Source organism: Canis lupus, chromosome 16 (assembly GCF_011100685.1).
Source record: "Canis lupus familiaris isolate Mischka breed German Shepherd chromosome 16, alternate assembly UU_Cfam_GSD_1.0, whole genome shotgun sequence".
Classification (NCBI taxonomy): domain Eukaryota; kingdom Metazoa; phylum Chordata; class Mammalia; order Carnivora; family Canidae; genus Canis; species Canis lupus.
Genome location: NC_049237.1, coordinates 15,853,443 through 15,868,027, shown reverse-complemented (window position 1 = coordinate 15,868,027; position 14,585 = coordinate 15,853,443). Strand labels below are relative to the sequence as shown.

Here is a 14,585-nt window from a genome sequence, read left to right as displayed (position 1 = left end):
ACAAACCCAGGTCCCTGGGCCCCCATCTCAAACCTACTGAATCAGATCCCTGGCAGGAATCGGTAGAAACCTGTACTGCGGCAAAGCCTCCAGGTAAGTGGTTTCAGTAGCTTGGGGACCGGCCAGCCCAAGGAACAGACAGGGCAAAGGAGCCCAGGAGAGAGCTTCCCCGGCTCCCAAATGGCTAAACTGCTCTCCACCTGTCTCACAGCCTCACGGGGCTGCTGCCAGGATCCCAGCCCCAGACACAGAGGAAGCAGGACGCATGCTGCAGAGGTGGGCACCCCCCTGCCTGCTCCCTCCGAGCCCTGCCCAGGATGTTCTGTCTGCAGCAGCTCGGGGCACCTTCCCTCTCTAACCTAGGCTTGAGCCCACCAGGAAAACTTGCAGCACCTCCTGCCTGCAGTCCCAGAGCACTAGAGCCTCAGGCCGTAGTGGCTGGCCAGCAGAGCCGGAGCAACCCCTCCAAGAGTGAGGTGAAAGAACAAATCTGCCCACCGCTAGGTTGCTCAAAAGCAATTATTTTGTTTATTTAAAAAAAAAATGTTGGAGGAAAAACAAAGGGGGCACCAACAAGTCACCAGCCGACAAAGCCCAGTTCCTGCCCTTGTAGCAGCCACATGGGCCACCAGTGGCCACCGTGTGCTTCCTGGTCTTCCCTGGGGACCTGCAGGATCCACCCTGAATCTGAATGCCTGAATTCATGCCTCCCTGAATTCACAATTACTCAGAGACCAGCCCACCTGGCCAGGCCAATTGCTGGGACCCTGAGCCTCACCTCTCCCAGCAGCTCATCCTGGCTCCTGGTTCACTTGGCCCAGGTATCACACGCCCAGGCTGTCCCCTGTCTGGCCTGAGTCCAGTTCCTCTGCAGCCCTCTTTCTAGGACACAGCCAGGCAACCCAAGCCAGTCTCAAGAGCTCCTTTTCCTGCAGACTCCTGCCGTGAGGCCACTCGCGATCCCTCCTCTCTCTGAGCCTCAGTGTCCCCGCCAGGAAGGTGAGGCTGGCTCAGAGGCTCTGCACGTGGTTAAGTCTTCTCTCCCCACCCTCCATGCCAGCTCCCAGTTACACTTCCTTCGTTCCTTAAAAACTGCAGGATGGATACCTTTTCTCCTTCCTCAGCCTTTGGTGGAACTTTTCCGAAACAGTCTGTCTCCCCTCGGCCCCTAATCCTGCAACAGGAAAGCTCCCTGTTCCTCTGCTTCCTCCTGCCCTGGCCACAGGGTTAGAGGTGACCGGATGAAGCAGAGAGAAGACAGGAGGGCAAGGTACCACTGGGCTCCCTCAGTCCCAAACAGATTCTGACTGCGTCTCCGAGGTCACCTTCAGAGCTGGGACGAATAAATCCTTCATCGAAGTATTACCGGAGTGAGGCGGAAGCTTATTATACACCAGGAAAATATCATCCCTTCCCGCTAAGAGGCTCGGCCGGAGTAAACACAGAGAGCGGCCTCCCAGGCTACGGATGGATGCGTTATGTAACACAGGGACCCAGGTCTGCTGGGCCCCAGCAGGGGGGCTCGCTCAGGCTCCCAGGGAGCAGGGAAACGCCCCGGGAAGCTGCTCCCCTGCCTCCCCCCAAAAAGAAGGTGGGGATGCTGCTTTACAAGGCAGCAATATGGTCTGGCAGATGGAGGGGCTCTACTGCAGGAAGGGTATAGGGCAGAAATCGGAGGAGTTTTCAGGGTTGGGCTTTTTTTTTCCTTCTGCCTGCCTAGAGCAGAAAAGCTGGGTGACAAAAGTGGGGGAGCAGGGGTGAGGTGGGTACTAAAGACGGATTCCGGGAGAGAGGCTGGGAAAAAATGGGGGGAGCAGGAAGAAAGAGGTGGGAGGCCCTGCCAAGAAAGAGCAGGGAAGCAGGGATCAGGAGAGCTGAGAACGGATGCGTGAGGAACGGCTGGGCCTGGTGACAGTGAGACATCAGGTCCCAGGATTCACGACAGTGGTGATACGGAGCTTCCAGGCTAAGCAGACAGAACATGGGGTACTTCCAAACCGCAATGGGGAAGTTGGTCACGGGGGGGGGGGGGGGGGGGGGGGGGGGGGGGGGCGGCGGCTCAAGGAGGGGAAATTCTGCCTGTCATGTTGAATTCAAGGCAGGGATGAGACTCAGTGGATTCTGGGAATCATGGCCTTTGTGTCACAGAAGATGCCCTGCCAGGCGCCTCCAGGGGGTGTTGGGGGGATGGGGGGCAGGGCGGTCACAGGTCACTGTTAAGGAAGTTGGAGCTGGATGGGAATCCAGCTGATTCCTGCCCCTCCCTGCTCTGGGAAGTGCTCTGCCGCAGATGTCTTCCTTCCCTCACTCCCTCTGTGCCTATCCCACCAAGGCTGTCACCAAAAGGAGCTGGGGGTATTTTAGAGCTGATGGGGAACTTCTACTTCCTTGCAAGGGCAAGGAATAGTCGCTCGTCGTGCCCCACCTGCTTCAGATCTAGGAGGAAAATCTGGTCATCTCCTGTCTTTGGGGCCCTGGGCTCACACAAATGCCAACTCCTGGTCCCCAGCCACGACGGTGATTCAGGCCATTTACTCAGATCCACGTTAATGAGTTTTCCTGTTGCCTAATTAGTTCACAGTGAACTCAGCCTTGGGAGAAAAGAGCTAAGAGGATTGGGGAAAGGACAGAGGGAGTCAGGTCGGAATGTTACAAGAACAGGGCAAGACTTCAGCTCCAAATGGTGTTCTCTACTCCCATCCCAAACTACTGAATGCTCCTTCCCCAGCTGCAGGGACCTCCAAAAGCAGAAAGGGAGTGTTCAGGTGAAGAAGCCCCCAGAGCCTCACACAAGATGGGAATGTGACCCTAATTGTGAGGCCCAAGAAGTGGCCAGGCCTGCCCACAACTCCATGTCATCACCAAAAAAAAAAAAAAAAAAACCCTTGTAATCCTCCCCCCCGCCCCGCCCCAGCGTTTCCACTAAAGCTGAACCCACCACCTGCTGGTGGGCATCCCCCCTCAAATGGACAGAGAGGAAGCAGATGACCCAGGGTGAGGCCCATCTGTCCCTTGGGTGCTCAAAGGTCACCGCGCCACCAGGGTGTCTGGGGTGCGGAGAGCCCCCACCACATCAGGGGTCGTCGGATATGTGCCAGCAGCGTGCACCCACTTCCTCTGCCCCCTTTGGCAGCCAAAGTCCCGACCCAAGAGCCCACGGAAAGGAGCGCTGGGCAGGACAGGGGCCCGGAGTTCTGGCGCTTGACGCCCGGCGCCGTGTCCACGGAGGCCGGTCTGCGCCCCGCAGTCCCGTGCCCGCCTCCCGAGTGGCTCCCGGGCGCGCGTGGGACCCGGAGAAGGCGCGGATGTACCGGCCGGCGCTTCCCACGCGGTCGCGCCGCCGGAGCCCCGCGCCAGGCCCGGCCTGTGCCCGCCTGGCAGCCGCAACGTAGGGGGTGTGCGTCGGGAAAGGGCGCCGCGGCGAGCGCCACCCTCCGGGGCCCGCGGACGCTCCACTAACCGGAGGCCCGATCCCCCGCCCCGCCGCGGGGCAGGGCCGGGGCAGCGGCCCCACCTCCCCGCCCGCCGAGGCCCTCCGCTGCGCCCACCTTCCCTCGCCATGCCTGGCCAGCTCCGGCCCCAGACCCCCGCACCTCTGAGGCTCTGAGCGCACCTGTCCCGGGAGCGACACCGCCCTCGCGTCGTGGAGCACTAAGAGCAGAAAACGCGTCGCCTGGCACGGGACCGGCCCCGAGCCCCAGTGTCCCTGGACGAGATACAGCGAAGCGCGGACGACCGCTCTGCAACGCCGGCGATGAGCACACCGCGTGGCCGGCACCTCAGGCGCGCGAGGACCCCAGACGCGGACAGCGTGGCCGAGCCGAGCCACCGCGCCCCATCTCCCGCAGACCCCGGCTCCGCTCACCCTCGATGGAGATGACGTGCTCCCGGATCTGGTTCTGCAGCGCCAAGTCCTCGATGCGCTCGATCAGGTCGTAGATGGCGTAGATATTGGGATGCACAGATTCGAAGCGTTGGATCTCGGCCCGGATGGCTGCCGAATTGGAGAGCGCGAACTGCTGGGGGGGCCCGCCGGCCAGCTGCTGCGAGGGGCCGCCGCCGCCCCCGGCCCCCGGCCCCGCGCCGCCGAACTGCCCGCCGCCCCCCGCGCCGCCGCCGCCACCGCCGCCGCCCCCCGGCGCCGCCAGGCTCGGCTGCTGCTGCGGGCTCTGCCCCCCGCCCGCCTGGAAGTTCATGGCTCTGGAGCCGCGGGGCCCGAGGCGGGCCCGGCCGGGGCCCGGGGCGGCGCTGCGGCGGCGGCGGTGGCGGGCGGGCGCGCGGGGCTGGCGGGGCCGGGACTACGGAGCCGGCGGCGCGGGGCTAGCGCATGAGTTCGGGGGCCGGGGGCCGAGGCCAGGAGGCACCGCCGAGCACGCTGGGGCCGCCGCTGCAGGGCGCTTCTCCGCGCCGCGATCCCGCTGCCTCGCAGCAGCCTCCAGCGGCAACAACAACGGGACCGGGAGCGCGCGGCCCGGGCCCTCCCCCCGCGTCATGCGCACGCACCGCCGCCCCCGCCAGCTCCGGCACACGCAGCCCGAGCCCCCCTCCCCGCCGCCCCCGCCCCTCCTGCGCGCCGGCCCCAGCGCCCCCGCCCCTCGCTCGCTCGCTGGCTCTGCAGCCTCCACCCCCGAGCCGCGCGCTCCAGCCCCGGCGCCCGGGCCCCTCCCACCTAGCCTTGGCCCTTCCGCCTGCTCTCCAGCCCCCACCCCCACCCGCCGCGAGGGCCACCGGCTCCAAGTGGACAGCTGCTCTGGCCTCCTCCCGGCCCCGGCTGGCTCTTTCGCCGCCCTGCTCCCGTCTGGGTGGGGTGTCCGATCTTTGGGCAGTGCCCGAGCCGTGCCCGGCGCCTGAGGGTGCTGATGAACGCGGCCGATTGGCCGAGAAGGGCCGCCAGCCCAGGCACAGCTGCGCCTCACTTACGCGGTCCTGCCTTTCATGCTGCACGGGATCCCCGGTTCCCGCCCGAGATCATCCGTGGAGACCACCCTGTGCCCCAGGTGCTCTCTCTGGTCCTCCCTGGACTCTCGGCTGCGGGCTGCAGCACAGAGCCTGGAAATCTGGGTTCCCGGCTTCTATTTCCAGTTCTCCCAGGGAGCTTCATCAGCAAGGCCTTTGGAAATGGCACTGTAAGCAACAGCCCCCACTCATCTTCAGGCTTCTCCTAAAAGACTCCCCTGTGGGACTGGGGTGGTTCACTACCACTGCCCTGGACCCACTGGTACATGGGCAAAGAAGAGAGAGGAATCCAATATTATGCCTTCTTCCCCACTCATCGCATTCAAGAGATTCACCAGAGACCTCATGGCTCTCTTCATTGTCCTCAATCCCTTGCCCATCTTGTGTTCCTTGTCCACCCTTTCAGGGGCCAGGGAGCTACCTTTGATGTTTGCCTTTCTCTGCATCCCCATTGCCAAAGCTGCCTGCAGTCTTGCTAGCCAGCCCTCATCCTCAGCCTTTCCAAAAATGCCTAATAGAGGGCATGTGCAGAGCACTGGCCCCAAACAGTCAGCCTTCCAGGGCTGTGCCCAGATGTCCTATGGCACAGTGGACATGTCAGTCTTTTTACACACACTTCCACTTCCCAGGCCGAGCTGATTCTTTTCCCCGCAAAGAGTTACCCCCATTTGGCTACTCACAAAACCCTGCCCAGTACCAACGCAGTCACCCAAGTGTCTTGTACCTTCCAAAGAAGGGTCTCCATAGCTCCTGACAGATTCAGGTTCTATGTACACATTTGACCTTACTGATGTCTTGTACCCTCTCTGTGTTTCATCTTTAAAATACAGTGGTTGAACGCCTGCCTTCGGCCCAGGTTGTGATCCTGGAAACCCGGGATCGAGTCCCGCGTCGGGCTCCCTGCATAGAGCCTGCTTCTCCCTCTGCCTGTGTCTCTGCCTCTCTCTGTGTCTCTCTGTCACTCATGAATAAAGTCTGAAAATTTTTAAAAAATAAATAAAATAAAATACAGTGGTTGAGCAGAACACCTAGCTCTGATACTATGTAATTCTAAAAGCAATAGCTAACATCTCTTTTACATGCGTAACTAGAACTTGACAGCAAGAATCTGCACCCGGTAGCTCCCAGGAGAGATGCTGAAGGTAAAGAGCTTCTCAGATGCCTTGCCGCAGCAGCCAGAACAGATCTGTGTTAGGACCAGTGGGCTTGGGATCCCCGGGTGGTGCAGCGGTTTAGCGCCTGCCTTTGGCCCAGGGCACAATCCTGGAGACCGGGGATCGAATCCCACGTCGGGCTCCCGGTGCATGGAGCCTGCTTCTCTCTCTGCCGCTCTCTCTCTGTGTGCCTATCATAAATAAATAAAATTAAAAAAAAAAAAAAGGACCAGTGGACTTGTCTACATGTCTCTCTCCTATCATTCTATGAGCCATGTCAGGGCAGGGATAAGTTTACCTGTATGATTCACCATTGTATTCCCATAATCTTGCACAGTGCCTGGCATATAGTATACCTTTAATAGATGTTTCTAGAATAAACAAATGAATGGAAGGGAAGGAACTAGAGAAAAGTTAGGTCTGTATGTCATACATCTAAATTGACTTTCCCAAGGCAACGCTTAGAGTACCTGCTCCCACAGGTAAGCATGAACTATGGAAACACTAGGGTATATCACTTTTCACCAAGACTGGCCTATAAAACCCAAGACCTGAGATCTCTGTGGCTCAGAGGAAGGAAGGAAAAGCCACCAAAATTAGCTAGCCCAAGCCAGCGTGGGGCTCAAAGTCCTCTACACAGTAACACCCTAAGAACCCAGTTTCCAAGCCCAGATCTAGGTGGACAGTGTACTAATACTAGGTGAACAAATACCTACGGTGTAACAGATCCCTTACATAGCTTTCACCCTTGTTCAAAAAGCACCCAATTTCTTCCTTACAATTTCCTTATGAATTATGTTTTAGGAACAAAGAAATTAAGATTCAAAGAGGTTCAATAGCGCTCCCAAGTTTATACAGCAGATAAACACAAGACAAGAGATCAGCATTCAGGCCCGGTTCCAGTATCTATGCTTCTCACAGGGTCAAGGTGGAGGAAGGGACCAGGGAAACAGGATGACAGCCCAAGCCACTGTGGCCAGCCCTGGGGATGGGTGTCCTCAGCCAACCTAATGGGACCGCCCATGGGTACTGGGCTCTGGGCCAGAGAATCCATTTAGGGGGCCCACGGTGCCTTCTGGCGTCCACTCTGACATAAGAACAGAACTGGGTAGGGGTCACTTGAGCTCCCCGGAGCCTGCATCTGGAAACACGGGTGCTCTGACGTGTTCTCGCTGACGTTGGTTTTTGGAGTGACAGATGCCCTGGATGCCAGCGGGGGAGGTGGCGGGTCCTGCTGATGCACCCAGCCTCAGAGGGCTGGCACAACCCTTAAGCCCGCCCCCGCGGGCCCCTCAGCGACTTGCAGACACCCGGACTAGCCCGCCGATCCCGGCACGTGGGTCCGCAGGGCGGAGGGCGGGAAATGCGCACCGCGCAGGACTACAAGTCCCACAATGCTCCGGGCGACGGCGGCAGGGAAGGAGGGGGTGCCTTCAGGTGTCTGCGACCTCGGCGCCTCCCGCCCGGAAGTGCCCGAGGGTCCGCTATGGAGCTGGCGGAGCCGGGCGGTGAGTCCCCGCGCGGTGACCGCGCCCACCCCGCCGCCCCGGGCCCCAGCTGGCCCCCGCTCGCCCCGCCCCGGGTGTCCTCCCTTGGCTCCGGGGGGCGGGAAGATGGGAGGGGTGATGGAGGAATTGGGGGTTGGGAGGGCGAAGTCTCGGATACCCGGGCGGGATCTCGGGTCAGCCTGCGGACTGGGTTTGGAGAGGCTTCCAGAGGAGGCGCCGAGTCGGGCCGCCGCGGGGTGGGACTTGAGTGGACCCGCGGGGCCGAGCTGGGTGTGGGGGATGACAGCCCTCGGAAGCTCCGTATTGCCAGGGGGCGGAGGCTGACGTTCGGTGTGGGGAAGCCTTCGGAAGCAGTCCCCTGGCGCGGGTGGGGTTTGGTTAAATGATAACGGGGCCGGGGGTGGGGGGCGTAGAAGCCCATTTTCTTTCCCCTTGCAGAAACTTTAATGATGGAGGAGTAGATAGGCTTTGGGGTGAAATAGACGAAGGAGAAGGTAAACTTTGGGATAGTAGATGGAAGAATAGGTAGGTAAGCTTTGGGATGAAGTTTGCTGAGGGTTGAATTTAGGGGAGAGGTTGCTTAGGAGATCAGGGCCCTTACTTCCGCATAGTGTTTGAATGAATTGGGGAGATGGTTATAGACCTAGAACTCAGGTTACAAAACGTTAGGACTCGGGATTTGGTGATGGGAAGGGGCCCCTGAGGCAAGTTTGGGACCACCAGGTTTCAGAGCAGTGAGTGCCCTAGGGTGGAGCTTGGGTAAGGGGGAGGAGGAATAAGGACCTTTGGAAGAGTTTGATGGGGTGGGCTCAGGCGCCTGTTGGAATTGAAGGGGCTGCTGGTGGACGAGCCAGCCCCTCATGGGTTCTTTGTACCTCTCCAGCTCAGTAAGGTGGCAGGCAAGGCAGGTGCCATGGCCTTGATTGAAGGGGTGGGTGATGAGGTGACCATCCTTTTTGCGGTGCTTGCCTGCCTTCTGGTGCTGGCTCTCGCCTGGGTCTCCACACACACCGCGGAGGGCACCGACCCATTGCCCCAGCCATCAGGGACTCCAACACCAGCACAGCCCAGTGAAGCCATGGCGGTCACCAGCAGCATCCGAGGGGAGGCCCCAGGAGCCGAGACCCCCAGCTTGAGACACAGAGGTCAGGCTGCACAGCCAGAGCCTGGCATGGGGCTCTCAGCAACACCACCGTCGCCGGACTCCCCCCAGGAGCCCCTAGTGCTCCGGCTGAAATTCCTCAACGATTCAGAGCAGGTGGCCAGGGCCTGGCCCCACGATACCATTGGCTCCCTGAAAAGGTAAGCTGGGATGAGGACAGGAAAGACATTCTTGAGAGTGGGGTGGGAGTGACCACAGACCAGAAGGGCCACCAGAGAGATCTGAGACTCCCCCCTCCTTCTATAGATGAGGGGGAACTGAGGCCCTCACATCACACACTGTATCATTCCCCTATGGCAGGGGGGACTCCCCCTCTTTAGAGGCCACCAGCTGGGTGGTGGGTGGAGACAAGGGTGAGGGGTGGGAGTGTGGTTCTGGGCAAGGGACCAGGATTGCCTGAGGCCTGCTCTCTTACCCAGGTCCCTCTCTCCTCAGGACCCAGTTTCCTGGCCGGGAACAGCAGGTGCGGCTCATCTACCAAGGGCAGCTGCTAGGAGACGACACCCAGACCCTGGGCAGCCTTCACCTCCCGCCCAACTGCGTTCTCCACTGCCACGTGTCCACGCGAGTCGGTCCCCCACACCCCCCTTGCCCACCGGGGTCAGAGCCAGGCCCCTCCGGGCTGGAAATAGGCAGCCTGCTGCTGCCCCTTCTGCTTCTGCTGCTGCTGCTGCTCTGGTACTGCCAGATCCAGTACCGGCCCTTCTTTCCCCTGACCGCCACTCTGGGTCTGGCCGGCTTCACCCTGCTCCTCAGTCTCCTGGCCTTTGCCATGTACCGCCCGTAGTGCCTCCACGGGCTCTCGGCAGCGTTGCTGGCCCCTCTGGACCTTGCTCCCCTCGACACAGTGGGCGATGCTGTCTGCCCAGGCCCACCTCTCCGGCCTGCCTCTTCCCACTACCCTGGAGCCCAGCCCTGCGCAGCAGAGCGCTCCGGGAGTCCGCCGACGCCCCTCCCTGTGACCTCCATGGCTCTGGGCCACGTCCTGGGGCTGCTGGCTCTCAGCCCCCATTGACAGTCAGCTCCTCGGGGTCAGGCAGCTGCTGTCACTGCCTTGGCCCCCCGCAGAGCCGGGCTACACCCCTGGGCCCTTCTTAGTGTCCTGCCCGAGGACCCAGCCACCTCTAGTCCCTGATAGCTCCTTGGGCTGGTTGGAGGACCCAAGGACTGCGGGGCGCTGGGGAAGGGGAGCTGGGAGGGGCAGAGGGATTCTGTGGAACACGTGCAGATTAAATAACTGTGAAGTTTTCACTCCTGCTGTGTGTCTGGGTGTGTGGGCCTCTGGGGGTGCTGGGCGGGGACTGAGCCCTCCCGGGTGCACAGCCTTACAACGGCGAGCCGCCGACTTCCGCTCGCTCTTCGCACTAGCCTCGGCGCCCGGCCCCTTGGCCCCGCCCCCCGCCCGCGGTACCGCCCCGGCTCGGCGCGCGCAGCTTCCGGACGCGGGGGGCGGGGCGCGCGGCGCCCGGACGCGCGGGGCCTGACGGGAGCCACGTCTGTGCTGGTCGGGGGCTGAGCCGCGATTGGCGTCCGGGCCGCGGTCCGGGGGTTGCTGGGAAGATGGCGGACTCGGTGGCCTGCCGATGAGGAGGCCGCGGGGGGAGCCCGGCTCCCGGGCCCCGAGACCGACTGAGGGAGCGACCTGCGCGGGGCCTGGGGAGCCATGTAGGGGTGGCGCCTGCGGGGCGGGCTGCGGGAGGGCGGCGGGAGTTGGTGTTGGCGACCGTGAGCACGGTCTCCGGGCGTCGCCGGGCGTCGCCGGGCCGGGTGGGTGTGGGGGCCCCTAACACCGCCGACTCCGCGCCATTGCAAAGCCGCGCGCTCGGGCTCCACGGGCCCCCTGCGAGCTGGGCGCTGCGTTCTCGTTTCACGGGCGAGGAGGCTTGGGCAGAGAGACGAAGCCACTTGTCCAAGGTCATGCAGCTGGTAAGTGGGAGCGCCCAGCATGGAACCCAGGACCGCCCCGCTGCCGAGCCCGCGTTCCACCCTCCTTGCCGCTGCCGCCTCCTGCGGGAGGGGGAGGTGGTCGAGAGGGCGTGTCGACAGGGCAAGCTGGGCTCCAGGCTGGGCACGACCACTAACCCGACTCGTGACCTCGGGCTTACCGCCCCCCCCCCTTTCCTCTCTGGGCCTTGGTTTCTCCACCTGTGAAATGGAGGTAGTGCCAGCCCTGCCTACCTCAGAGGCGCGTGCGGAGCATCAGAGATCCATAGTGCATGTGGAATTGCTCTGTAAATATCCCTGTGCGGAGGACATGGAAGGTGCTGCTTTAAAGGATGGAAGGAGGCAGAGAGGGGCGGGGTGGGGAAGACTAGAGCAATCACAGAGGAAGGACGAACATGAGTGGGTGTTCTGACCCCAGGGCCCTCTGAATGGGGAGTGAGGTCAGGAGTTGATGGCTGGTTTCCGGTTTCTCTCCCCTTTGGAGAAAAGCTCACCCCCTTTTCTGGGCTGCCCCTCAGGGTCTCCATCACCCAACTCCATGCTTCGACTCCTGCTCTCTGCCCAGGCCTCTGCTGCTCGGCTGTCTGGCCTGCTGCTGCTCCCGCCAGTACAGCCCTGCTGTCTGGGGCCCAGCAAGTGGGGGGACCAGCCTCCTGGAGGAGGCCTCCATGCAGGCCCCGTGCAGGGGCTACAGCGGCTTCTGGAACAGGCGAGGAGCCCTGGGGAGCTGCTGCGTTGGCTGGGCCAGAACCCCACCAAGGTGCGCGCCCATCACTACCCTGTGGCACTTCGTCGTCTGGGTCAGCTCTTGGGGTCTCAGCCACGGCCCCCTCCCGTGGAGCAGGCCACACTACAGGACTTGAGTCAGCTCATCATCCGAAACTGCCCCTCCTTTGACATTCACACCATCCACGTGTGTCTGCACCTTGCAGTCTTACTTGGTGAGGAGGGTGTCTGGGGGGTGGGTGTTCACGGAAGAATAGAGAAAGAGCGTAGAAGACCCAAGATCACTGACAGAATTCACCTCTTGGGCTTTGGCAGGACTGGTGCATACCTTGGCACACTTGCTGCCGCTCCCCTTGTATCCACAGCTGACACCAGGAGTCGAGCAGCATTCCCTGCAGCTTAGCTAGGGGTGCCAAGCCCGGATTCCTTCCTACACAGCGCTCTAGAAAGCCACTACAGTTTGTCACCATTGGCGTGAGATGAGAGCTCATTTGCCATCTTTATTTGAGTTCTTGCCCGCAGACTGTCCTGATAACCTCACAGTCACATGGTATTTCACACTTCTCCAGTGCTTCCACTTACACTATAGCCCATCCAGTCCAGAACACAGAGACGTGAAAGGTTGGGAATTCATCAGCTGAACCCCATGACTGGAACAGAGCAGCTCCCTGTTACCAGGCCTGCCTCCTCTGACCCTCTCCCTCTCAGGCTTCCCATCAGATGGGCCCCTGATGTGTGCCCTGGAGCAGGAGAGAAGGTTTCGCCTCCCTCCGAAGCCACCTCCCACCCTGCAACCTGTCCTGCACGGTGGGCAAAGATTGGAAGCTGCTCTGAGCTGCCCTCATTTCCTGAGGCGTCCACGGCAGCACCTCATCCGCAGCCTGGCAGGTGCTGGAGGGGACTGAAGGCAGGTGGCGGGGAGGGGCTGAAGAGGAGGCCGGTGGTGGTGTCTGGACTGAGGGTCCAGCATAATAGGCTGTTCTTCACAGAGGCCAGGCCAGAGGAACTGACTCCTCACGTCATGGTGCTCCTGGCCCAGCACCTGGCCCGGCACCGGTTGCGGGAGCCCCAGCTTCTGGAAGCCATTGCCCATTTCCTGGTGGTCCAGGAAGCCCAGCTCAGCAGCAAGGTGGGATTACCTCCCACCCTGCCATGCTTGTCTCCTAGCCCTCCACGGTGTCAAGCCCAGCTCCCTGTCAGCTTGATTGGCTGCCTCCTGCAGCAAGCAGCCAGGCCCTCTGCTCTGTCCCCCTGGGGTTTTATCTTTGCACACCCCCTCCTGGCTCATCCACCTACCCAGTGTGTATGCCTGGCTCTCTGCAGTTCTACTCACTTAGCACTGTCTTAGCTTCATTAAGCCCACTCCTCTTAAGTCTTCAGGGCCAGACCCCACAGCGATGTCTCCTCCATTGGTTTGATTAATCACGTGGGGCTCAAGACACGGGTTGTGCTGTCAAACTTCTGGTGTGTACGTCGGGGGAGAGGGATCGCTCTGCCTTTACAGAGACATTACAAGCCTGCAGGCCAAGCCTCCCTGAGGTTCAGCTTGTGAAGGGTATCAACTGTTTCATGCTAGGTGAAGGGCTGCTCTTCCTCCACAGGTGGTACAGAAGTTGGTCCTGCCCTTTGGGCGGCTGAACTACTTGCCTCTGGAACAGCAGTTTATGCCCTGTCTTGAGAGGATCCTGGCTCGGGAAGCAGGGGTGGCCCCCCTGGCCACTGTCAACATCTTGATGTCACTGTGCCAGCTGCGGTGCCTACCCTTCCGAGCTCTGCACTTTGTCTTTTCCCCAGGCTTCATCAACCACATCAGTGGTGCGCATACAGGAGAGCCAGCGGGGATCCCCAAGGGCCACTGGGCAGGGGGAGGCAGGGGTGGGAGTCTGTAGCCCCTCGAGCCTCAGTCCCGCTTTCCCGCAGGCACTCCTCATGCCTTCATTGTGCGGCGCTACCTCTCCCTGCTAGACACGGCTGTGGAGCTGGAGCTTCCAGGATACCGGGGTCCCCGTCTTCCCCGAAGGCAGCAAGTGCCCATCTTCCCCCAGCCACTCATCACTGACCGTGCCCGCTGCAAGTACAGGTGGATGGGGAGGCTGAGGGGAGGGGAGGGGACCCTGAACTGTCCATGCAGAGGCATTCTTAGCAGTCCTAGAGGGAAAAATGGGCCTTGGAAGGCCTTTGCTCAGGGTCCAGGCACGACAGGGGACAGAATTAAGATGAGCCTCCTGAGCCTTTCCTTGTCGGTCTTCCTACCCCATCCCAGTCACAAGGATATAGTAGCGGAGGGGCTGCGCCAGCTGCTGGGGGAAGAAAAGTACCGGCAGGACCTGACGGTGCCTCCAGGCTACTGCACAGGTGAACCCCAGTGGCGGGGGGGCGGCTGGCAGGGTACAGAGCCTGGGCTGGAAGCCAGCCGCCCTCTTTCTTCCCCCTCCAGACTTCCTGCTCTGCGTCAGCAGCTCCGGTGCTGTGCTTCCTGTGAGGACCCAGGACCCCTTCCTACCGTACCCTCCCCGGTCCTGTCCCCAGGGCCAGGCTGCCTCTCAGTCCACTACCCATGACCCCGCCCAAAGGTAAGGGAAGAAGGTGGGAGAGCCTCCCACCTCTGTAGACAGCACCCTGAGCTGCAGTCTGCTCCCCACAGGGTGGTGCTGATGCTGCGAGAACGCTGGCATTTCTGCCGGGATGGCCAAGTGCTGCTGGGCTCCCGGGCCCTCCGGGAGCGGCACCTGGGCCTGATGGGCTACCAGCTCCTGCCGGTGAGAGCACCCACCCCGCATGTCCTCCTGGCTCCCCTGTGCCAGCCCAGGACCCTGAGGGTAACACACCATTCCCTCCCTCGCAGCTACCCTTCGAGGAACTGGAGTCACAGAGAGGCCTGCCACAGCTCAAGAGCTACCTGAGGCAGAAGCTCCAGGCCTTGGGCCTCCGCTGGGGGCCTGAAGGGGGGTGAGGGGATGTACATGGGGCTCAGGGTGACCCCCAAAGGGGGTGGACAATTTGCACTTTGGCTCTCTATATTTTGATTTCTCATTAAAGTCCCTTTCTTTCCCCATTGTGCATCTCGTTTCTGGGACAGGAAGCGGGTTGCCGCGCCCCCCCGCCCACCTGCCAATCCATGCTCCCTCCCCATAC

The 14,585-nt window shown here is 61.4% G+C and overlaps 3 protein-coding genes across 7 annotated transcripts in view; 2 read left to right on the top strand and 1 right to left on the bottom strand.

Annotated features, from left to right (window-relative positions):
- The window catches only part of AGAP3 (ArfGAP with GTPase domain, ankyrin repeat and PH domain 3), a 56,499-nt gene extending 51,768 nt beyond the window's left edge, over positions 1 to 4,731 (bottom strand). For 4 of the 5 annotated variants that reach the window (XM_038559731.1, XM_038559732.1, XM_038559738.1 and 1 more), the window contains exon 1: positions 3,866 to 4,196. In XM_038559731.1, the coding sequence (XP_038415659.1) occupies positions 3,866 to 4,196 (331 nt within the window). Of the gene's footprint in view, positions 1 to 3,865; positions 4,197 to 4,712 lie in introns of those variants that run through there. The other variant, XM_038559733.1, reaches the window with a different exon arrangement.
- Positions 4,732 to 6,991: 2,260 nt separating this feature from the next.
- On the top strand, positions 6,992 to 10,031 carry TMUB1 (transmembrane and ubiquitin like domain containing 1). The gene is made up of 3 exons (XM_038559730.1): positions 6,992 to 7,618; positions 8,502 to 8,920; positions 9,216 to 10,031. Exons 1-3 carry the CDS (start codon positions 7,505 to 7,507, stop codon positions 9,565 to 9,567), a joined length of 885 nt encoding a protein of 294 aa, XP_038415658.1. The 5' UTR covers positions 6,992 to 7,504; the 3' UTR covers positions 9,568 to 10,031.
- Positions 10,032 to 10,303: 272 nt separating this feature from the next.
- On the top strand, positions 10,304 to 14,499 carry FASTK (Fas activated serine/threonine kinase). The gene is made up of 10 exons (NM_001033511.1): positions 10,304 to 10,445; positions 11,243 to 11,665; positions 12,159 to 12,338; positions 12,440 to 12,579; positions 13,052 to 13,265; positions 13,371 to 13,530; positions 13,714 to 13,805; positions 13,888 to 14,023; positions 14,095 to 14,209; positions 14,296 to 14,499. The coding sequence occupies exons 1-10, from the start codon at positions 10,364 to 10,366 to the stop codon at positions 14,401 to 14,403; spliced, it is 1,650 nt and encodes a 549-aa protein (NP_001028683.1). The 5' UTR covers positions 10,304 to 10,363; the 3' UTR covers positions 14,404 to 14,499.
- The last annotated feature ends 86 nt before the right edge of the window (positions 14,500 to 14,585 follow it).